Source organism: Cydia fagiglandana, chromosome 25 (assembly GCF_963556715.1).
Source record: "Cydia fagiglandana chromosome 25, ilCydFagi1.1, whole genome shotgun sequence".
In the NCBI taxonomy this organism is placed as follows: Eukaryota; Metazoa; Arthropoda; class Insecta; order Lepidoptera; family Tortricidae; genus Cydia; species Cydia fagiglandana.
Window position 1 is genome coordinate 8,878,464 of NC_085956.1, and position 25,032 is coordinate 8,903,495.

General features: G+C 40.9%; 1 protein-coding gene across 4 annotated transcripts in view; it reads left to right on the top strand.

Annotated features, from left to right (window-relative positions):
• Nucleotides 1-25,032, top strand: part of LOC134677003 (cullin-1) — a 42,648-nt gene that overhangs the window by 5,312 nt on the left and 12,304 nt on the right. For 3 of the 4 annotated variants that reach the window (XM_063535396.1, XM_063535394.1, XM_063535395.1), the window contains exons 3-13: nt 1,654-1,736; nt 3,390-3,516; nt 16,572-16,667; nt 17,542-17,688; nt 18,406-18,552; nt 18,670-18,849; nt 19,360-19,494; nt 19,781-19,939; nt 20,568-20,697; nt 21,446-21,579; nt 24,165-24,272. In XM_063535396.1, coding sequence (XP_063391466.1) covers nt 1,654-1,736; nt 3,390-3,516; nt 16,572-16,667; nt 17,542-17,688; nt 18,406-18,552; nt 18,670-18,849; nt 19,360-19,494; nt 19,781-19,939; nt 20,568-20,697; nt 21,446-21,579; nt 24,165-24,272 — 1,446 coding nt within the window. Of the gene's footprint in view, nt 1-1,653; nt 1,737-3,389; nt 3,517-3,642; nt 3,680-16,571; nt 16,668-17,541; nt 17,689-18,405; nt 18,553-18,669; nt 18,850-19,359; nt 19,495-19,780; nt 19,940-20,567; nt 20,698-21,445; nt 21,580-24,164; nt 24,273-25,032 lie in introns of all 4 variants that reach the window. The other variant, XM_063535397.1, reaches the window with a different exon arrangement.

The following is a 25,032-nucleotide window of genomic DNA, read 5'->3' on the forward strand; positions in this document are numbered from 1 at the left end:
TTTTAAATTACACATTTAATCGCTTTTGTAGTTATTCAACGGATGATCATAGAGAAGCATGTCATTCAAGAGTGACGTCAAAAGTTTACATCGCACAGTTGTGCGGTTAATAAAAAATACTGGCAAAAAATTTTAATTTTATGTATGTATAATATGTGTATTTATATAAATCTTATTTTATTTTATTTTTATTTGTATGTTATACTTTTATTCTGTTTTGTATTGTGTTTTTCTGTGCTGAAATTCTTATATTGAATTTGAAACACCTACTGACATGACATAAATTTATTAATTTCCGCTACCTAAAGGTTGTCTGGAAGAGATCGCTTTTTAGCGATAAGACCGCCTGTTGTTTAACCTCTTCTTCCTGTATTATTTGTATTGTTTTCTGTAATGAGGTGTGCAATAAAGAGTATTTGTATTGTATTGTATTGTATTGTATATCAGTAGTTTTTGATATCCCTCAGTATTCATATGACACTGTTAAAAAAATCTTGCTTAAATTATTTTGTGTCAAAAAAGCTTGAATCCCGATGGGTACCTCATGAATTTCATACAAAACCTCCGAGAACCTAAAATCGCCATACAAAAAAGGCATTGGAAGAATGAGCTGTGTCCGCTTCAGGGTAATCCTATCCTAATGAAAATTTGTACGCGTGGTCAGAAAGAGATAAAGCACGCATTAAAATAAAGAGTAACGTCCTAATTACTTCAGCTTTTTCTATTCTAAACACTTTCAGTTTGCCCCTCGTATACACGGTGTAACATGAGGAAACCGAATAATTTTAACCACGCATTTCTGAGGTCAAAAGAAGTAAAAAATGTTATATGAGTTTGGGTCAATTTGGCCAAAAAAAATATTTTTTTTGTTGTTTTCTTTTTTCAATTTTTTGAATGTTACATAAAAAATAAATGTTATTTGTTACTTGTCACTTAAAATTGATTTTTACATTTTTTTTTCGTAAAACCTACTTTTTGCAAAGTTGTACTTGTCACTTTTTGACATATATCAATAAGGATATTTAGACTACGTCCCATAGCAGCAACATCACCATCAAAAAGGCCTTTTACACTATGTAACAATAAAAACTTGCTTTTTTTTTAAATAAAAATATCTCTGAAACTAGGCGAATTTCAAAAAAGTTTATAGGACATTTTTGTCTCTAAATATGATCAGGAATACGCTGTTAAAATTATTCGGTTTACTCATGTTACACCGTGTATACATTCTGATGTATATTTAGTCTCAGGGAGGTAATTCTAAAATTTCGTGAGAATTGACTGAAACCACAGAATAAATAATAGTACTGCCGTACAGAAAGGAAACTTCCTACCAAACCGAAGTTTGACAGCGGTTCAGGGTCGAATCATGCTATCCCTTTCTAATATATGGCACTATCCCTTTCGGTTATTTAGGGTTGTCGAAATTCAAGTGATTATCTTATCTGTGGTCGTGCACGCAAAAGGAAGTCAAGTGGTGCCAACCCTAATAATTGCTCGGAGCAATGCTGAGCCGAGCGGAGCCGAGTTCGGCCGAAGTCAGGAGTTTCGCACCCCTGCTGAAACCACTTTTTCCCTATGTTTGCTGCGGGTCCTTTAATCGTTTCACCTTTTTTGTGTGTGTTTTTGTGACCGTTTTTATGTGTTTTTCAGATATGGGGCGACCTGCGCGAGGGCATAGAGCATGTCTACAGGAAACAACATATGGAGAGAAAGAGATACATGGAGCTGTATACGTATCCTTTATTATTACAAGCTTTAAGGCCCCGTAGGTTCGTGGTCTTCTATCACTCTCACCAAAGATATACAGTACGAGCCCCGATGCATATGTTTTCGTCAGGACACCCCATTTTTTGAGGTTCTCGCGTTTGTTCAAAAATAATGTTTTTGTTTAAAAATTACTAATATTTAATGCTTATACTAATGTAATTTAATTTTATATGGTAGTACTCTGCAATAACTAAATCCAAATACAAGAAATACCGTTTGTACTGAAAGAAAAAAAATAATGATTTTTTATTTTTTTTTGACGGGTAGGATTACAACATATGTGAAAAGGGCTATTACCAGGGAAAGCAATAGGGCTCTGCCAATGTACTGACAATTTTGTTTCGAGCCCATGCATGCAGCAGTGCTGTAGGAGTGGACAATATGATTTGGACAACGTTTTTGAAAAGTCTTTTTTTCAGCAATAAAAGTCTCATGCTATTTTATTATACGATCAAAATAAACTACATTAAACATTGCTATTATGGTTCCCATTACTGGGTCATTATATGTTCATGTGTAAAATTTATTAAAATAAACAAAATTGTTGCGCGGAACTAGACGAAATCATTTGCATCGGGGCTCGTATGTCTCTGACCATGGGGCTTTAAATCCAGGGCTTGATTTTACTCGCTAAACTGAGCTACTTTTACTATGGGACTAACCCTAAAATCGGGGTTTTTTTTTTTGGCTTTTCCATAGAATGTAACTTCATATAAGATGAATAAAGTCTAAGCAGAAAACGTGCCTCGGAAATCAAGAAAAAGTCATTCTGGAATAGAAATAGAATGTCAGTGTGAGCGTGATAGCAATGTTATTATGCGCGTGCAAAAGAGATAGTAACAGGTGGGTTAATGTACGAAAATTGTGGTAAGCGTCTTCTCTTTAGGTAACAACAGGGGGCCTAGCCAAGGCACAGAATAAATAATAGTACTAGGTACAGAAGACTCACTGTAACAAAACGCGTCTGTTACGATCAGCACAGAATCCAAGCCAAACAGCGCCACGCGCGGCTTATGGCAAACCCCAAAATTGGGGACAGAACGGAACGGTACTTTTAGCTACCTGTAGCAAAGCGACGAAATCGCGGAGTGAGCCACGCCTGGCCAAGGTGACAAACGCTTGCGCTTCGCCGTCGAATCGTTTTGTGTCTATCACTCTTCCATTACGGCTCGGCCACGACATCGAGCGACTTGCGACGGCGGGAGCGATAACTATAGGTTGGAGCGTGACACAGCGATCGGACCTTTCGCTCCGACCTATGGTTATCGCTCCCGCCGTCGCAAGTCGCTCGATGTCGTGGCCGAGCCGTTAGTAGTGTTAACGGTGACAGTTGCGTTTCGTTCGCTACGGAGCGTTAGGGATTGGCATGTTTTCTACGGGTCCTGGTGGTCTGCTAAAAAGCGATATTCCTGATTGTATATCAAAAAAAATTATTTAACCTCTCATAGAAAATGGACCGGCAAAATGTATGAAACAGCCAAATTTTTATTCGCGCTTTCATGGTTGGTCCCATTGTAAAAGTTGCTGAGTATAATCCTAAAACCTCCCTGGCAACGGGAATGCACTTATTTTTTGGCCACCGTGTGTATGTATTTTTGGTTTCCTTAACAAAAACGCAGTCATGTATACAACTACTGCACCTCGGTGCATCAGAACACGTTTACTGGCAGCGGCGCCTCGCACAGCCGGCCGCAGGGCAGCTACGCGAGGCAGAACCAGGGCGCTGGCCTTGTCAATAAGAAACAGGTTGGTAAAACACAGAATTTCACTCTAAAAACACTAACTAAGGTCAAGATTCTTCTCTAAAATCGTCGCTACACTCTAGATTCTCTAGAAAACTGTTGCCTGCCGGCCTCGGGGCAGCTACGCGAGGCAGAACCGGGGCGCTGGCCTTGTCAATAAGAAACAGGTTGGTAAAACACATAATTTCACTCTAAAAACACTAACCAAGCTCAAGATTCTTCTCTAAAAATCATCGCTACACTCTAGATTCTCTAGAAAACTGTTGCCTGCCGGCCTCAGGGCAGCTACGCGAGGCAGAACTAGGCCGCCGGCCTTGTCAATAATAAACAGGTTAGTAAAACACAGAATTTCACTCTAAAAACACTAAGCTCAAGATTCTTCTATAAAAATCGTCGCTACGCTCTAGATTCTCTAGAAAACTGTTGCCTGCCGGCCGCAGGGCAGCTACGCGAGGCAGAACCAGGCCGCCGGCCTTGTCAATAAGAAACAGGTTGGTAAAACACAGAATTAGTGTCCGACCGAAGGTTCGGTTTCGGTTTCGGTTTCGGCCAGTTTCGGCCAAAAAATCATGTTTCGGCTGTAGTTTCGGTTTCGGCCAAAAAACGGCCGAACCTTTCGGCCGGGCCGAAACTTACGAATTGGTACTTCGTACTATGAAACTAAACATGTGACAAAGATCTAAAGTTGGGGAACAAGTAGGACAACAATATTAATATACTGATTTATGTATACATAATAAATTAATTGATTTATTATAAAATACAATTCCCCTAATCAAGGCGTCACTGGACGGGCGACGCAGTCTTAATGTGTATAACTAGTGGAGTGGCCAAGTTGAAGAATAGCAACTTTCGTAGGACTAAAAAGGTTTATACCGACAAGTGGTATTGTTGGAATCAGCATGGTCTACTGATTATCAAATGCATGTTGTCGCTTCATAAAGTGGTAGAATGTGTTTCTATGACGTTATAAAGTCGGCAGTACAAAATTGTAAACTATTTTCTTTTAAACATACCATGTGGGGTACCAAATGTAAGGGCTTTGTGAGTAAATTACAAATGTAATAACATAGTCTAACAAGTACCTAATTCTCTTATTTTTTAATATTTCTGGCTAATTATTTTTGAACATTATATAGAGGATATTCACAGTCACTTGGTATGTATTTTAGGGCCGGCCTAAAGCAAACGGGGTGCACAAAAAATCAGAATTTTTTGACCAAAACTGCAAAATATATAGGAATCGTAAAAGACAGAAAAAAATCAATCAAAACGCTAAAATAAGCATGTTTCGTAGGAAAAACTTTTCTCTAAAATCGAAAATGGCCAAGATATTTGAACCGAAAGTTGGGAAAAATCTAGAACAATACAAATTTCCAGTTGTGTCATTATAACATCTATTTTTTATTGTGTTATCGTAGAGAATACGCTAAAATAAGCATGTTTTGTATGAATAACTTTTCTCTAAAATAAAAAATGGTGCTTGCTGATGCTTATTTTAGCGTATTCTCTAGGATAACATCATGAAAAATAGGTATCATAATAACATCACTCTGATGATTTTTTTTCTAAGTGCTGCAACCCCTTTGCTTTAGTCCAACCCGGTAAAATCCTTTTCGGTTCTACGAATTGGCCTCTCCTCTAAAAAGCGGTTTTGTGACATATTTTCAACGGTTTTCACAAGTCAACAAAAGGTTCGGTTTCGGTTTCGGTTTCGGCCGAAACTGGGGCCAAAGCCGAACATTCGGTTTCGGTTTCGGCAAAAAAACATGTTTCGGTCGGACACTACACAGAATTTCACTCTAACAGCCTTTTAAAAACACTTGATTCTTCTGTAAAATCGTCGCTACGCTCTAGATTCTCTAGAAAACTGTTGCCTGCCGGCCGCAGGGCAGCTACGCGAGGCAGAACCAGGCCGCCGGCCTTGTCAATAAGAAACAGGTTGGTAAAACACAGAATTTCACTCTAACAGCCTTTTAAAAACACTTGATTCTTCTGTAAAATCGTCGCTACGCTCTAGATTATCTAGAAAACTGTTGCCTGCCGGCCGCAGGGCAGCTACGCGAGGCAGAACCAGGCCGCCGGCCTTGTCAATAAGAAACAGGTTGGTACTATACAGAATTTCACTCTAACAGCCTTTTAAAAACACTTGATTCTTCTGTAAAATCGTCGCTACGCTCTAGATTCTCTAGAAAACTGTTGCCTGCCGGCCTCAGGGCAGCTACGCGAGGCAGAACCAGGCCGCCGGCCTTGTCAATAAGAAACAGGTTGGTACTATACAGAATTTCACTCTAACAGCCTTTTAAAAACACTTGATTCTTCTGTAAAATCGTCGCTACGCTCTAGATTCTCTAGAAAACTGTTGCCTGCCGGCCTCAGGGCAGCTACGCGAGGCAGAACCAGGCCGCCGGCCTTGTCAATAAGAAACAGGTTGGTACTATACAGAATTTCACTCTAACAGCCTTTTAAAAACACTTGATTCTTCTGTAAAATCGTCGCTACGCTCTAGATTCTCTAGAAAACTGTTGCCTGCCGGCCGCAGGGCAGCTACGCGAGGCAGAACCAGGCCGCCGGCCTTGTCAATAAGAAACAGGTTGGTACTGTCACGTAAATGTTCCTAGCCCGGCTGTGGGCTTCCCCTGAGGAAACTCACGGACAATTAAAGTTACTAAATTAAATGAAAAAAACTAAATCTTACCAAAAGCTCAAACAGGTGCTAAACTTATTTCCATCAGCTATTCAGGGCAATAAAGGATATGAAATGAAAAGTTAGTTTTTGTGACACATCATTTATTACTAACGAACACGGGCAGTTACTCTACATGTAAATCATCAAGCTAGCATAAGCACCTTATATTAATATATGTCAGGCGATAGAGCTGGGTCGTGCCAGAAATGGTTCTAAATGATTTACAAGCAGACCTATCTAAATTTGTTAGTCCCTAAATTATCATTTGCCATCACATATGATCCTACTAAATTCTTTAACTTTAAATTTGGAAAATTGCTTCTAGGATGGAAGGAAAGCGTACACCAACCTCATAACAAATGTTCCACCAGTTCAAACCCGACGTGTCCTCCTCCGCTGTGCCGGAGCCGATTTTGCAGCAGCATGAATCTGACCCGACACTGCAGAGTGCCACCGAAGGACTAAGGTCTCAGTTTGAAGGTGACGTCTTCTCCACCCAGCAGAAGAGCGAAATTCTCACAGCGAACTGCTCACCAGACACACTTGAAGTTTTAGGAATATGGACAGACTTCCATACTCTGATATGTGACTGAATTCACATTTGTAATAACATAATAACAAAACCCCGTCAGCTGAAAGAAACATTTCAAGATTAATAACTAGAAGCATGTGCTCTGCTAACCTAAGAGACATTATATGATCTAAGTTTCTCACCAGCTGGGAATTCCTAGAGTGGACTCATCTCACAGCTCTGATACTCCCTCCCGACCACATTGTTTTACCAGCAGACTGGAAACAAAGCGAAATGGTCAAACAAAGATTCAACAAGGAGTTGCACCTGAGGACATCCATATATTATCATAATCTACTTACTGTTTGTGGCAAAAATAACAACTGCATGAGCTCCCTAGCTCATGGATGCAGCGGGTACTGCATAACCAAGCCTCTGATCGATGCTACCAGAGCATGATGTATTTCGCTTCACTGTTCTATGTATGAAAGATGCCCATCCAGGGCGAAAACCAACCAGGAAATGATCTCAAGCCTAACTATCCCTGGGATGACACAATCAAAATAACAGTAACTAATGAAATTCATGGAATATTTTTGTATGTAAGTATAACTTAAAGAAATAAATCATGTTTAATTATTTAAACATATTTCACCCTATTTTGTATTTATAAATTAAGTTTTTGATTTAAATATTTATAAATAATATTCCATAAATTTAGGATTTAATTTGAAGTAGCAACACCATCAGCTTCAATTTGTTTCTTATTGGCTGAATGCCTGTCATTTATATTGTTGCTACATCAAAGACTTCCTTGCCATAGAACAAAACTATCCTATATTCGAGACAATCCTAAAAACGTTAAACTGGGCTAACCATACAAAGTGCCGTGTCACAATACCCCTCTCCCCGCTGTTGCGTTTTACCAAGGGTAAAACGCTCGCTGTCCTCAGCGACTATCTAGATCTAAATCATGTGTCACAAGAAACGAAAAAAAAAAACACAAACAAAACAACCTCAACCATACTTAGTATGGGAGAACCCAAAACAAAACCACCACCAAGTGATTGCCACAGGATCGAGATCCCTATCCAACAGAAAAGCCAAAGTAAACCATCTACCACACAACTACATGTACCAAAACCGCTAAACCAATGAATTTTGAATTTTTTATCTCGAACCCACACAACCTAAATACAAAAAAAAAAATGTGGTATCCGAACAGCCGGAAAAATCCACACCGCAATATCCAACTAACCAGTAAACCATCCCTTGGTTCTACCAGCACACTTTATCCAGTTGCGCTGGCAAAACCAAACCAACTGCCAGGACCGATGTTCAGCATACTCAAATTTTCTCCGCTAGACCGGGCAAAATTAAAATCAAACCAATCCTACTGCTAAGTTTACCTATATAAACTAGAGTAGCTTAATACGAAATTGCATTCCATACAATCATTCTAAATATCCAAATTTACTAACCATTAGTTAGCTAAATTATAATTACGTGTTATGTGCCTGAGAACGTGTGCTGAGAGAAAAAATAAACGGACTACATAACCAAACCGAAAAACAACGTCCGCGGTATGCAGTGCGCGCCCTGCGATACCTCACAAAATAAAGCCTCTCCTTCTCACACCAAAAAACAACGCCAATCCACACATGCACGGAATCCCGCAACGTATTGGCTAAAACCATCAGCACCATAACACCCAAAATTCTGCGTGACCTCGCACGACAGCAAAAAAATTTCACATTAAAGACAACGCTCTTGACGTAAATTGAGCTATGGTTGCGCCGCTCCTTGCATTCATCCCTTCCAGGTCGTAGCATCCTTCCACGTTCATACTGTGTGGTGAAACAGTTATGCCTGTTCGCCACTTCTCTGACAATTGGTGATTAAATATGACTTTGCAATATTTAACACTGTTGCTAAACAACAACCATAATATGTGTATCAGCTCTGTCTAATCAACGGTGGCGGCGCGGCGAGCAGTACCCTGTAGGTATGCGGGCCGCACGTCCACCGTTCACCAAAACAAACAACGCGTACCAGCTCTGTTGTTCAGTCAACGGTGGCGGTGCGGCGAGCAGTACCCTGTACGCGGGCCGCGCGTCCACCGTTCATAACCCCAGCAGCTGCTACCTTTCCTTTCAAGTCTTTAATGTGCCATGATCCTATACAGTGACCATCTTCAGTTTCTAATTCGTAGACTAAAGGCGACAACACTGCCTTTACTCTACACTTAACATATTTCGGGGCGAGTTTCGCCATCCTAAAATTCTGTGCGTCACTCTGCACATAATTACGTTTCCATACTAAATCGCCTACTGCAAATTGTTCTGGACGTCTTCTCAAATTATAATTCCTAGCATTTGTTTCGTGTGCTCTCAATAAACGTAACCTAACCTGATGAAAAATATCCTTTAAAATCCCGAAATTACCCGCATATTCCTCCCTAGGTATACCTGGTTCGTAGTCCCTATCTGTGTCCTTATAAAACGACCCATTGATAACTGGCTCTCTAGCATGAACTAAAAAGAAAGGAGACTCATTTGTGGTTTCATTTACTGCACTGTTTATTGCAAACTGAATTTGGTGCAATTTTTCGTCCCAAGTCCTATGATTCTCCTTTACGTACGAAGCTACAGCTGTCATGACCGTTTTATTGTATCGTTCAACCAGGTTTACCTGTGGAGTATATCGAGGTCCGTAAAAAACTTTAGGTACGTTATAACGCTTCATTAACTGTCTAAATTCCGATCCCGTAAACTGAACTCCGTTATCAGTAATTACGGTTTCGGGTACACCGTGCTTCAAAATGACATGGTGCTCAAAAGTCTTCGCCACCAACGCGCTGGTTGCGCGGCGAAGCGGAAAAAGAAACGTATACTTTGAGAAGCAACACGTAACCACGAACAAAAACGTAAATCCTGCACGAGAGCGCGGAAGGGGACCTACCAAATCAATACTTAACGCTAACATCGGTCGATCACATACTTTTGGCTGTCCCATCAGACCTGGAGTCGCTTTCTGTGAATGCTTATAGGCTGCACAGGTATCGCAAGCCTTCACGAAATCGACAACGTCTTTGTACATCCCTGGCCAGTAGTATGTCAACGACAACCGCCTATGAGTTTTAAACACTCCAAAATGTGCCGCGGTTGGTTCGCAATGATTCGCGTGTAAAACAGCGTTCCTATCACCCTTACGCACTACCTCCTTCCAATCAAACTCTCGCAAAAGATTATACTTGTTTTTACTCAAACGGTACAATTTCCCTCCCTTAATACTATAGTTTGGGAAATTGGCCGGCAAAGTTTCACAACCTTTAAACGTCCTGTCATACCATTCGTCAGACACGTCGTTAGGATTCACTTGGTCCACGGCGTCAACCTTCATGAGCCTGGACAGAGCATCAGGTACGACATTGTCGGAGCCCTTCCTGTGCTCAATATCAAAATCAAATTGAGACAGTCTGCAACCCCAACGTGCCAACCTTCCTGATGGATTTTCCAGGTTCATGAACCACTTTAGTGACGCGTGATCCGTAATCACCTTAAACCGACGCGAGCCTAAATACGCTTGGAACTTCTCAACCGAAAACAAAACCGCAAGAGCCTCTCTTTCCGTCGCGCTGTAATTACGTTCACACTTGTTCAGAGAACGACTAACGTACGCAATAGGATGCTCCTGGCCATCAATAGTCTGTGAGAGCATGCCACCTACGCCATATGAAGATGCATCAGCGTGTACCGAGAAAACTTTACTAAAGTCTGGAACCGCCAGAATCGGAGCTGTCACTAATGCATTCTTCAAGGTGTTGAAAGCGTTATCGGCCTCAACAGACCATTGAAAAGCCGGGGCGTTCTTCCCCTTCGAAGTTAATTTATTTAAAGGCGCTGCTATACTTGCGAAGTTCCTTATAAACCGACGGTGCCACGAGCACATGCCCAAAAACGTCTTTACTTCACGAGAAGTCGTGGGTATGGGAAAGTTCAAAACGGCTGAAACCTTCTCTGGGTCAGTTCTTAAACCTAATTCATCAACGACATGACCCAAGTACTTAATGGACTGTCTAAAGAACTTTGACTTGCCGAAATTTATCGTTAAATTAGCCATTTTCAACTTTTCCAACACACGGTTCAAAAGAAGCAGATGTGTCTGAAAATCTGACGAACATATGACAATATCATCCACGTAACAGAACACCATACCATTGTCTATGTCACTGGTTATGTTGTGGTCAATGAGTTTATCCATGAGCCGTTGTTGTCGCGCACTCGCGCCACACAACCCAAAAGGCATGACTTTAAATTTAAATAACCCACGACCAGGGACACAGAAACTAGTTTTCTCCTGCGAATTTTCATTTAGCGGTATTTGCCAAAACGACGAGCTCAAATCAATGGTCGACAGGTACCGTGCTTCCTTTAAGCTATCTAAAATTTGCGGAATGTATGGCATGGAATACGAGTCGCCCTTTGATACTGCATTTAGTTTCCTACAGTCTAGGCAAAACCGCCAGTCCCCATTTGGCTTCTTCACTAAAAGTGCCGGGTTGTTCCAGGGACTTTCGCACGGAGTAACAACATCTAACTTCAACATCCGGTCTAATTCGGAACTTAAAGCCGCACGCTTCTCAGGAGAGAGCGGATACTGTCGCGTTCTAATAGGCTGGGCATCGCCAGTGTCAATTACGTGTTCGACTAACGACGTCCTACCTAATCCTTTTTCCTCGAACGAGATATCCTTGAACTTCCCTACCACTGAGTCGGCTAGTTCTTGCTGTGCTGAAGTTAAATTGTCGTATGCCTGAATGGTATTTACCGGATGTACTGATATACTGGACAAACTTAAATAATTGTTTGGTCTTTTTATGTAGTCGATGCTGTCAAATAATTCTGGTGCTAAATTAAAAGCGAGCCAGAAATCCACGCCTAAAATAACGTCCGAGACAATACTGGGCACAACATAAAACTGAATAACCTTTGTAACATTTTTGAATGTTACCGGAACAAAAATGTACCCCAGTGACCGGACTACGACGCCATTTGCAACGCTACATGTATTAGACTCCATTCGTTGGAGCTCAAACCCAAACTTAATAAAATCTTTATAAGACTGCCGTCCTAAAATTGAAACTGCAGCTCCCGAGTCTGCCAAACCGTAAATGTCAAAATTACACACCTTAAGTTTCAAATATGGCCGAATGTCACCTTCCCTAGGTGCGAAGAGAATCGTAGCAATCGAATTATAACTTAAGAATTTTTTCATTGAAGCACTCAATTTATCCGGAAAAATATTGCTACAATTCGGCCCTATTCGTTTTTTGTCTGTGAAACGGAACGTATTTCCGCGCTTTGACTTTGACGTTTACGATCTGTCTGTGTTGTCTGTGACTGCCGGTTCGGACAATTCCTCGCTATATGATTTTTTGTACCACATGAATAACAAACAATCTCGCCTTTAGATGGTTTAGCCCTGCATCTCTTAAAATCATGCGCAGTGCCACCGCATTTATAACAAGTAGGAACCGTGGCAGAGTTCTGTGCATGTGTGGATTGCGTGGACGAGCGTTGGACGTTCCTAACAGCGTTACTTTGTTGCCCACTCGATTTCGCTTGCGCTGGCGACCTACCAAATGTTTGTGAACGCTTGCTACTACTAACATCTACTGCGTTCACCTGTTTGGACTTGGCCTTATATGCGAAATCACTACTAAGTGTGTGAGCCGAACCAGCCTTGTTGGGCTCAATAAAATACTGCGTACGCTGTGATGCCTGCTCTAATTTCCTACAACAATCCTTCAGCTCGGCTATAGAATCAACCTTTACTAATGCCAGTTGTTGTGAGAAGCTAGGCCTAATGTTATTCATCAAAATCTGCAACTTTTCCTCCTCCGGCAATGGATTCTTCAAGCGACCAAAAAGACAGGACATAATTGCAAAATAAATGTGCACTGGCTCCTCTAAACCCTGTGTTCTTGCAAGAATCTCACACCTTAGGCGAAAATCAAAGTTTGCAGGCTCAAACTCGTCTAATAAAATGGTTTTTAAGTCATTCCAAGAAGAAACTTGTTCTTTTATACCTCTGTACCAAAGCAAACCCTGATCAACAAACAACTGAGCTGCCGAGTTAAACAAAACCACATCTGACACACCATAAGCCAACTTGAGTTCGTCGACACGCTCTAGGAAGGACCTCGGATCCGTGTTACCATTAAACTTGACCCCCCATTTAGCCACATTTTTGTCTCCGGAGCAGTGAACTTGCAGCTCCCTAGTAGGGACTGCCTGTGAAACCTGAGTCACTGCTGCCACACTGTCGCTAGAGCTGCTGCCTGCCTGCCCTACACTGTCCAGCTGTGCTAACAAAGCGTCAAGCCTATTTGTGAACTCAACCTTTTGAGCTAACTTCCCCGGATCTTCATCCACCTGAACCCGCAGAAGCCTGAAGTACAAATGACTACCCAAAGCCTTCGACCTGTTTCCGGAGTATCTATCCTTCGACTGAACAAACTTAGCTACTAAGGATGACAAATCATTTAATTTATCAGAAATAACTTTCAATTCTGACTCCGGGTTCAAATCTGTATCCAAAATCTCATCTGGCCGACATTCACCTACCAAATTCCTCAACTGTTTCCTAAGGCCCTCAACTGTTGCCAGTGGTGTCTCTGACCTGATCTTTACTTCATAAATCAATTCATCGCGCAGCAAAGAGTGAAATTGCACAGAAGTGGCCATTGTATAATAAGTTAACTCAAAAAATAAACAAATATGATGGCAAAAGATTTACAAATCCAACTGACACTATTATAGTCTGACAATTATATTAAACAATGTTATATCAATGTGTTTTACTTTGTTTTTACCTTTTATCTATGTGTATGTATATTTCCTGGTCTATATTGAACTTAATTTTTGACCCAAAATATAACAGTGAATGCAACCCAAAATTGTACACAATTTTAAAAAACCGTTCAAAAACCAAGTAAGAGTGTTCACAACTGCCAAAATTTCGCGATTTGTTTTTTTTTTAATACTTTCTAATAACAATATAACAATTATTTCTGAATTTAGTTTATTTGTGTGTTAAAATAACCTGTCCTATCTATATTTATTGTTATTAAAAAACTTTTGAGTCAAAATGTCAGAACTTATTTATACAAAGCTTCTCAATTTATAAAGCAATTTCTACACGAGTTTAAAAGCTTCTCGAACTTCACCTTAACAAAGTGTCAACTCAACTCAATTGCATTCCTCATAAAAGCTCAGCTACAATAAAATATATGTATGAGCACTGAATTATACACTAAAATTACACACTATTTTTAGAATGCTCAGAAAATAGGCACAAAACTTAAATTACAGCCTCTTAAGTCTAAATCTCATGCATTAAAAGTAGCCAAATGGTACTAAAAGTTTGACACTTTACTTCCTGACAAAAAAACGTCAGCACATATGAAACTAACTGAAGATTCGAGCATTTACTTGTAAGTTTTTACAAAATTACTGAATATCGTGCAATAATCTAGGCAAAACTCAAAGTGAAACAGCTAAAGCCTATACTTAACGTTGTCAGAGCGTACACAAACAAAGCACAAGCTCAAAATTATCACCTAAACGTAAGTACTACTAAAACTTTTTTTTATCTATATGTGATGGCAGTGATACAAACTGAATTATGATGGAAATAAGGTTTTAAGACGGAATGTAATGGGCGCCAAATTGTCACGTAAATGTTCCTAGCCCGGCTGTGGGCTTCCCCTGAGGAAACTCACGGACAATTAAAGTTACTAAATTAAATGAAAAAAACTAAATCTTACCAAAAGCTCAAACAGGTGCTAAACTTATTTCCATCAGCTATTCAGGGCAATAAAGGATATGAAATGAAAAGTTAGTTTTTGTGACACATCATTTATTACTAACGAACACGGGCAGTTACTCTACATGTAAATCATCAAGCTAGCATAAGCACCTTATATTAATATATGTCAGGCGATAGAGCTGGGTCGTGCCAGAAATGGTTCTAAATGATTTACAAGCAGACCTATCTAAATTTGTTAGTCCCTAAATTATCATTTGCCATCACATATGATCCTACTAAATTCTTTAACTTTAAATTTGGAAAATTGCTTCTAGGATGGAAGGAAAGCGTACACCAACCTCATAACAAATGTTCCACCAGTTCAAACCCGACGTGTCCTCCTCCGCTGTGCCGGAGCCGATTTTGCAGCAGCATGAATCTGACCCGACACTGCAGAGTGCCACCGAAGGACTAAGGTCTCAGTTTGAAGGTGACGTCTTCTCCACCCAGCAGAAGAGCGAAATTCTCACAGCGAACTGCTCACCAGACACACTTGAAGTTTTAGGAATATGGACAGACTTCCATACTCTGATATGTGACTGAATTCACATTTGTAATAACATAATAACAAAACCCCGTCAGCTGAAAGAAACATTTCAAGATTAATAACTAGAAGCATGTGCTCTGCTAACCTAAGAGACATTATATGATCTAAGTTTCTCACCAGCTGGGAATTCCTAGAGTGGACTCATCTCACAGCTCTGATACTCCCTCCCGACCACATTGTTTTACCAGCAGACTGGAAACAAAGCGAAATGGTCAAACAAAGATTCAACAAGGAGTTGCACCTGAGGACATCCATATATTATCATAATCTACTTACTGTTTGTGGCAAAAATAACAACTGCATGAGCTCCCTAGCTCATGGATGCAGCGGGTACTGCATAACCAAGCCTCTGATCGATGCTACCAGAGCATGATGTATTTCGCTTCACTGTTCTATGTATGAAAGATGCCCATCCAGGGCGAAAACCAACCAGGAAATGATCTCAAGCCTAACTATCCCTGGGATGACACAATCAAAATAACAGTAACTAATGAAATTCATGGAATATTTTTGTATGTAAGTATAACTTAAAGAAATAAATCATGTTTAATTATTTAAACATATTTCACCCTATTTTGTATTTATAAATTAAGTTTTTGATTTAAATATTTATAAATAATATTCCATAAATTTAGGATTTAATTTGAAGTAGCAACACCATCAGCTTCAATTTGTTTCTTATTGGCTGAATGCCTGTCATTTATATTGTTGCTACATCAAAGACTTCCTTGCCATAGAACAAAACTATCCTATATTCGAGACAATCCTAAAAACGTTAAACTGGGCTAACCATACAAAGTGCCGTGTCACAGTACTATACAGAATTTCACTCTAACAGCCTTTTAAAAACACTTGATTCTTCTGTAAAATCGTCGCTACGCTCTAGATTCTCTAGAAAACTGTTGCCTGCCGGCCTCAGGGCAGCTACGCGAGGCAGAACCAGGCCGCCGGCCTTGTCAATAAGAAACAGGTTGGTACTATACAGAATTTCACTCTAACAGCCTTTTAAAAACACTTGATTCTTCTGTAAAATCGTCGCTACGCTCTAGATTCTCTAGAAAACTGTTGCCTGCCGGCCTCAGGGCAGCTACGCGAGGCAGAACCAGGCCGCCGGCCTTGTCAATAAATAACAGGTTGGTACAATACAGAATTTCACTCTGACAACCTTAAAACACTAAGCTCTTCTCTAAAAATCTACTACTAAGTTACGCTCTAGATTCTCTAGAATACCGCTATCTCAAAAACTAATGATTTTGAAAATGGAACTATAAGCTATAGAAACTAAAGTATAAGTTAGCAATGAACTTTCTTTTGAGATAGTGCTATTTGGCTTAGTAGGGCAGTATGGGCCTTTAAACTTTTGATATACGAAAAGTGCTATTTTACGCACTAGTGGAAAATAGGACCATATGTACTGTAATCATTATTTGACTGTTTCAGAGTCCAGCGACGACTGGCGGCGCTCAGCTGGTGGGCTTGGAGCTCTACAAGCGGCTCAGGGAATTCCTCAGGAACTACCTCGTCAATCTCCTCAAGGTAAACAGTTTAGCCTGTTTTAAAGAGGGGCGGGTATCACATAGTAGTAGTTTTTATGTGCAGTCGCCATCAGATATATATAGTGTGTAGCTTTCAAATAGAGCTATACGGCTAATCCTATTGTCTATTGTTAAGTAAAACGGCACGTGCTACTTACCTGCAAAAAAGGGTCTTCATTATTCTATTTGGCACCTGAGCGCGGGCTAGTCCAACGTTCAAAAAACCAGTGTAGGTGCGCTCTCCGATAACGCGCCTTTGTTACGCATCTCGATGACACATTTTAGAATGGTTCTGTAGCGTTCGACTCGCCGGTACTCAGTAACCGAAGTACGTATTTTTTATGAAGGTGGTTGTGGCACGTGGCACGAGCGGTTTTACTGAACAATAGACAATAGGATTGGTCGTCGAGCTCTATTTGAAAGGTACAAGGTGCTCACAAATATCGGAACACGCCTCTATTGTCAAGGCGCTAGAGTGCGTGTTCAGATATTTTTGATCACCTCGGCAGCTCCGATATATTTAATGGCCACTGTACTTTACAAGACAATCAAGGGCAATGATCATAAAAAAACACACGAAAACTACTAGAGTCAGACCAAGACAAGTCTGCGACGTTTTTGATAGCACACGCAGTGCAAGTGTTATCTTAAACGTCAAACTTCTATGAAATTATGACGTATAAATAACACTTGCACTGCGTTTACTATCAAAATCGTTGCAGATTTGCAAGGGCAGACTGTAACCAAAACATACCGAGTTAGAGTATATCGATACAGAAAAAAAAAACCCGTAAACTCGTCCAATTTTCGTTTATTTTATTCAAATTTGCCTCCTTTTTCTAGACTGAAGTCTAATTTGTCTTTTTTTTTCTCAGAACGGAGCCGATCTGATGGGTGAAGATGTTCTGGCGTTCTACACCAACCAGTGGGAGGAATACCAGTTCAGCTCGCGCGTGCTTAACGGAGTCTGCGCTTACCTCAACCGGCATTGGGTTAAGCGTGAGTGCGAGGAGGGGAGGAAGGTTAGTCTTCTTCTTCCTCGCGTTATCCCGGCATTTTGCCACGGCTCATGGGAACCTGGGGTCCAATTGACAACTAATCCCATGATTTGACGTAGGCACTAGTTTTTACGAAAGCTAGGTCTTATTGGGATCAGTCCGGTGTCCTCACGATGTTTTCCTTCACCGAAAAGCGACTGGCAAATATCAAATGATATTTCGTGCATAAATTCCGAAAAACTCATTGGTACGAGCCGGGGTTTGAACCCGCGACCTCAGGATTGAAAGTCGCACGCTCTTACCGCTAGGCCACCAGCGCAACGCAGAGGGTAGGAAGGTTAGTATTTATACTAAAACCTAATTCGTATACATGATACGAGTTATTTGCATATGCGTAAACTTTTGAGAGGCTATTTCTATCAATAAGGAATAGTATCGGACCTAGTATACCACCCTGTGGAACACCAAATCTATCATAAGATTTTTTTTGCTCAAGTAGTTATAATAGCAAAATAAATTTTATAAATATTTTCTATTCATTATTTTCGTTATTAAGATGTCATTTTAACATCATTATCATTATTGGAATGTTCATATATTTCTTGTCTATGCTATCAAAAGCTTTAGACCGTTCTTATTTTCATTATTCTTTTAACAAGTTAATTTTTTTGGGTGTATTAAGCGCTGTCGGTAATGATTGTGTTATTTTGTAGTATAAACTTATTTGAATATCTTTTTCAGGGTATATACGAGATATATCAGCTGGCATTGGTCACGTGGCGCGACAACTTGTTCAAATGTCTGAACAAGCAGGTCACCAACGCCGTGCTGAAGCTGATCGAGCGGGAGCGCAATGGGGAGACTATTAACACCAGACTTGTTTCTGGGGTGAGTAGAAGTTCGAGGTTCTTATGAAAAGGAGTGTACCTATTGGTTTTTAAAGGGTCGGCAACGCGCATGTCGGATTGTGTAGTATTTATTTATTTTATTTTGTTATAATTCCAGGTGATCAACTGCTACGTGGCCCTGGGTCTGAACGAGGAGGACCCCAGCGCCCGCGGCCAGAACCTCGCCATCTACAAGGACACCTTCGAAGCGGTGTTCTTGGAAGATACGGAGAGGTTCTACACTAGAGAGAGCACCGAATTTCTGAGGAATAACCCGGTCACCGAGTACATGATCAAGGTGAGGCATAACAGTAAAAACCCTAGCTACGCTCTAGTTCTCATGAAACCCACGCAGATTCTTCTAAAAATAACCCCTCGCTACGCTCGAGATTCTTCACAATAAACCCTCGCTATGCTCGAGATTCTACTAAAAAAGCCTTTAGCAACGCTAAAGGTTATTCTCATGAAACCCTCGCTACGCTCAAGGTCAAGAAACTCGCTATGCTCTAGATTTTTCCCAAGAAACCCATGCTATGCTCAAGATTCTTCTAATAAAAACCCTCGCTACGCTTGAGATTCTTTTCAATAAACCCTCGCTATACTCGAGATTCTTTGTGACAAGTTTCGCTACGCTCGAAATTCTTCCTGAAACCCTTCCCTATGGTCAAAATGAAAAAAAAAAATGAAAATACGATGGAAAACAATTATGCACTACATCCGTATGATGTTATATACATTATACGGATGCGCACCTGCGATTCCACATCCAATGTGACGTATACCTAACCCATCCATATATTTGTTCCAGGCCGAGCAGCGTTTGCAAGAGGAGCAGAGACGCGTGCAAGTATATTTGCACGAGACGACCATGGAGCGGCTCGCCAAGACCTGCGACCGAGTGCTCATCGAGAAACATCTCGAGATATTCCACGCAGAGTTCCAGGTAATATGATTTAGAAACACTCACTTAGCTCAAGATTCGTCTACGCGCGCACCCGAGCTGCATATATCGCCATTGTTAGTAGCTCGGTACTACTTACGCCCAAGCGTGTCGTATTCGAAATGGGCAGTTGTGTAAAAGTCTGTGACAACCCTACTGTGTTCTTGTGCGGTGTCGGCATTTACGCAAATATCAAAGGCGTCGGTCCACTGTTACTTTTACACTGACACAGACATAATCATATGCAATCTGTCGAATAAAAAAACTGAAGTGTTGTCTTTATTTCCAGAAACTTCTCGACGGCGATAAGAACACCGACTTGGGACGGATGTATAGCCTTCTCGCTCGCATCCCGGACGGTCTCACCGAGCTGCGTCGCCTGCTAGAGCAACACATCCACGCGCAAGGGCTCCACGCGATTGACAAGTGCGGGGAACCGGCGCATACGGTTAGTGCAAGTCAGCTGCCGCTCCGTTGGCTGATGAGAAATACGACTATCAGGGTCACTTGCACCATTCACTAACCCGGGGTTAACCGATAAACCTGGAGTTACCATGGTTGCCAGTACAATTTGACACTTTACTAACGTTTTAACCGGTTAATCTCGGGTTAGAGGGATGATGCAAGTGGCTCTTAGCCGCTCAAACACGTAGAAAATAGTTTAATTTCCCGATTGAGTTAACATACCAAAGGTATAGCCTGCTCGCTCTGACGGGCTCACCGAGCTGCGTCGTCTGCTTAAACAATACATCTATGACCCGCGAATAAAATTAGTCACCGCTAAAGGCCAAAAGTGTAGTATAGGTCAGCTGCCACTCCGTCGGCGGATTAAAAAGCTGTTGCTACCCAAGAAATATGTTGGAACTCGTTTACCACGAAATATACCATTTTATATTGGTTCCTGCAAATTAAACTTTCTATCACGGTTAATACGCTTTTTCCCTGCAAAATCTTAAGCGGGTTTCAGTGTACTTCCATTTCTTCTCACGTAATTAAAAGTAAAATAAAATAAAAATTAACACTCAAAAACTCGTTATCTTGAAAATCTTGTATTCTAAATTGCACCTTATTTACAGGACCCGAAGGTGTACGTGTCAACGATACTCGAAGTGCACAAGAAATACAACGCGCTCGTGTTGGTGGCATTCAACAACGATTCCGGCTTCGTGGCAGCCCTGGACAAGGCTTGCGGACGATTCATTAACAGTAAGTGCTAATTTGAACCTTATATACAGTATATATAGCTCATTTTTAAGTAACGCCGCCCACGTAGTAGCCCACATTGATAGAATAAGCTGATCATTGAAATATGGGCCGTAACCCCTGCACAGAAGGTTCTAATTTATTGGTTGCATTCAACAACGATTCCGGGTTTGTAGCGGACTTCATTAACAGTAAGTGCTAATTTGAACCTTGTATATAGTATTTATAGCTCATTATTAAGTGTCAGCACTCTACCCCGCCGGGCGACATGGATAGAATAAGCTGATCATTGAAATATGGACCTTAACCCCTGCACAGAAGGTTCAAATTTGTTGGTTGCATTTAACGATTCCGGTTTCGTAGCAGACTTCATTGACAGTAAGTGCTATTTTGAACCTTGTATATAGTATTTATAGCTCATTATTAAGTGGCAGCACCCTACTCCGCCGGGCGACATGGATAGAATAAGCTGATCATTGAAATATGGGCCGTAACCCCTGCACAGAAGGTTCAAATTTGTTGGTTGCATTCAACAACGATTCCGGTTTCGTAGCAGACTTCTTTGACAGTAAGTGCTATTTTGAACCTTTTATATACTAGTACTTATAGCTCATTTTTAAGTAGCAGCACCCCGACGGACTACATTGATAGAATAAGCTGAACATTGAAATATGTGCCGTAAACCCTGCACAGAAAGTGCAAATTGACTCTTTATCGAAATACTGTCCAATCCATATGTTTTCCTCAACAGGCAACGCCGTGACTCGCGCCGCAAACTCTTCGTCCAAGAGTCCCGAGTTGCTTGCAAAGTACTGCGACCTGCTGCTGAAGAAATCCAGCAAAAATCCTGAGGAGGCAGAGCTGGAAGACACACTCAACCAAGTGGTAAGTCATTCATCATTCGCTTGCCCTTATCCCATTCATTTGGGATCGGCGCAGCATGTCTTTTTCTGCCATACCTCTCTCGCCCGTCATCTCATCATTCACTCTCGCTTCATATCATCTCTCGCACAGTCCATCCACCTATTTCTCGGTTTTCCTCTCCCTCTACATTCATTCGTAATACCTTTTTCGTCACATGACTTTCATCCCTCCGCATCACATGCCCGTACCACGCTAGGCGATTGGCTCTTACTTTTTCTACTATGGGTGCAACTTTCAGGCTTCCTCTTATATACTAAGTTTTAAGCATTAAAAAGCGTTAAGCCAAAGATGAAAGATACCCCAAAACTGATGGACTGACTTAACAACCAGACAGCCCCTAGCGAGTTCCTCGTTCTTTCCCATATCCGCCTACGGAGCGGCAGCTGATGTTCATGGTGTTGCATGATACCTCCCTCATTACCGGTTCGTGGTTTAACAACGACCAAATTAGTGGTAAGCACACACAAAACATCCTCTAGACTGAGTATAGTGGCGCTACCCCCTCTGCCACGCATACGGTAATTTTACTGCATGTTCGATTCGAAAGTGTCTTTGTGTGACGTCCGTGTCTTTGAACGGACCAATCACGGCACGGGACTTCGCTCACCTCGTCCCGCGCACCCCCGCATTTTTGGCATCATCGGTTGCATGAAATAATTGCTCTAAACTCGGTCTAGAGGATTCCTAGTCTATGGTTTCATATCATCTCTCACACAGTCCATCCACCTATTTCTCGGTTTTCCTCTCCCGTTACTTCCCTCCACATTTATTCGTAATACCTTTCTCGTCACATAACTTTCATCCCTCCGCATCACACGCCCGTACCACGCTAGGCGATTCGCTCTTACTTTTTCTACTATGGGTGCAACTTTCAGGCTTCCTCTTATATACTAAGTTTTAAGCATTAAGCCAAAGACGAAAGATACCCCAAAACTGATGGACTGACTTAACAACCAGACAGCCACTGGCGAGTTCCTCGTTCTTTCCCATATCCACCTACGGAGCGGCAGCTGATGTTCACGGTGTTGCATGATACCTCCCTCATTACCGGTTCGTGGTCCAACAACGACCAAATTAGTGGTAAGCCATATAGAAATGTTAGGCCAAGTTAACTGCGGCTTGACCAACGGATAAATTTGACCCCACTGTTCTTCAATCAACCAACGGAGCGGCAGCTGACGTTTACAGAAATAATCATAACTTTATCCTTGGTACCGCCCGCGAAAAACTAGGCTATTGTCTATAAGACCGTGCGCGTTGGAGGATCTGCCATCTTGTGGCCTGAATCGGAAACATATGTGCACATGTACATTGCCAAAGCAAGTGCTACCATCTACCGTTCTCGTCTATACGTTTCCTTGTGCTGTGCACAGTAGGTTCTGCCATCTTGTGAGCTACATCGGAAGCATAAACGACCCATGTACGCCTCGGGTAAAAAATCTGACGTCTCCTATGCTGCCCCCTATAGTTCACGCATGCGTCCTAGTGTGGGTCTTAAGGGGCCCACTGATTAACAGTCCGCCGGACGATATCGGCCTGTCAGTTGTTCGGAACTGTCAAAATTTTGTTCTAACTGACAGGCCGATACCACAGTATAATAAAGAGTACTAACGTACAGTATGGACACTCCCTGCCTCCCGTTGAAAGTGCCGCCCACCCGCTCTCGGTTACCTCACAGTTACCGGCTGGCAAGGACGCGACGACGCGGTGCGCAGAGCGGAGGCCACGTAAAATATTCAAATATCAAACAAATCTTTACAAAACCTATCAGATCACTGAAAACAGCACAATATCTATATGAACAAAAAATCATGTTTTTAAATAAATAAATAAATATTGGGGACATCTTACACTGATCAACCTAGCCCCAAACTAAGCAAAGCTTGTACTATGGGTGCTAGGCGACGATATATATACTTATATAGATAAATACATACGTAACGTTTTTAACTTACGTAATATTTTGGTGGCCTGAATTTCCTTAAAAAAATGTGTTATTTCGTTTATACTGATTCAAAATAGGAAACTAATCGTATAAATCGAGCTTAGATACCCAACTTACAGCATAATATGGTTTTATGGTTTAAGATATTTTATTTCTCATAAGATTTTACAAATCACTTACTGAGAAAAACAGAATTATTTTTACTTATATCTAGGTAAGAGGGTAGCATGCAGAACTGTTAACGAGGTAGGTACTCGTACTTACAATAATGCCCGTGGTAACATGCGCAGAGCAACAAACAACCAACAAATAAATAATACGATTCTTATTTCTTCCTAATTCGCGCAATGAGTTTTGTTTTGAGTCATTGAGGTCATCGAACATGACAACAAAATGGCGCAAACCCTAGCACGTCTTATCACACTCACACAAGCATGGTACGCGTTCACCTACAGGAGCTTAGACTGTGTGCGTAGGAACGCGTTTGTTTCATACATTTGATCGCCAGTGTCCGATGTGTGCCGATACGGTGCATTGTTAATCAGTGGGCCCGCTTACTCGGAACATTTTAATACATTAATTTTATCCTATTTGTTCACAGATGGTGGTGTTTAAATACATAGAAGACAAGGACGTTTTCCAAAAGTTCTACAGTAAGATGCTTGCCAAGCGGCTCGTTCAACATATGTCCGCCAGCGATGACGCTGAAGTAAGTGCTCCTTACTATGTCTGTATCTTTAGGTACTTAAATAAAAGTAAATAAATAATTTGTACATTCTCGGGTAGTTATAACATTTATTGATTTACACTTATATTTGGCATTAAATTTGAACAATTTAAGGCTAAAAAACTGGTTTTCAGGCGATAACTTTTGTGTTAATTAGTTTAAAATTAAAACCCTATAGTTCGTTTTTTTTAGCATTAGAAATTAGGTAAACAATCTTGATGTGTCTTTTAATTGAAAAACACATTTTAAAAATAAGTTACAGCAAATATGTAACAATTATGAATCTAATACGATCATTTATATTCTTCTGCTTTCATAAGTACTAGTTTTTTAATTTTAAAAAGCGTTTTTCAATTAAAAGACATGTCAAGATCGCTTACCTTCTTGCAAGTTCTTTCTAATGCTAAAAAAAACGAACTATAGACACGTTTTTCCAAAAAGTTATAGACGAACCCAAGTATGTAGATTTCGTATCGTACATGTAAGATCCTTCACAGCAAACTAGATACGAAAAAAGCGTTTTTTTAGCCATTGTTTAAAAATTTATAAAAAAATAAGTATTCATTTCTTTCAAAATCCAGTAGACAAAACAGGAGATAAAAAATTGAAGAACCGATTACCGTTTGTCTTATAATTGTATCTGTAGTGCAAAAAAAGGAGATACGATTCAAAACTTGTTCAAAAATCGATGAAAACCTCGGGTAGCCCCTTAAGGCCCACTTGCACCATTCCACTAACCCGG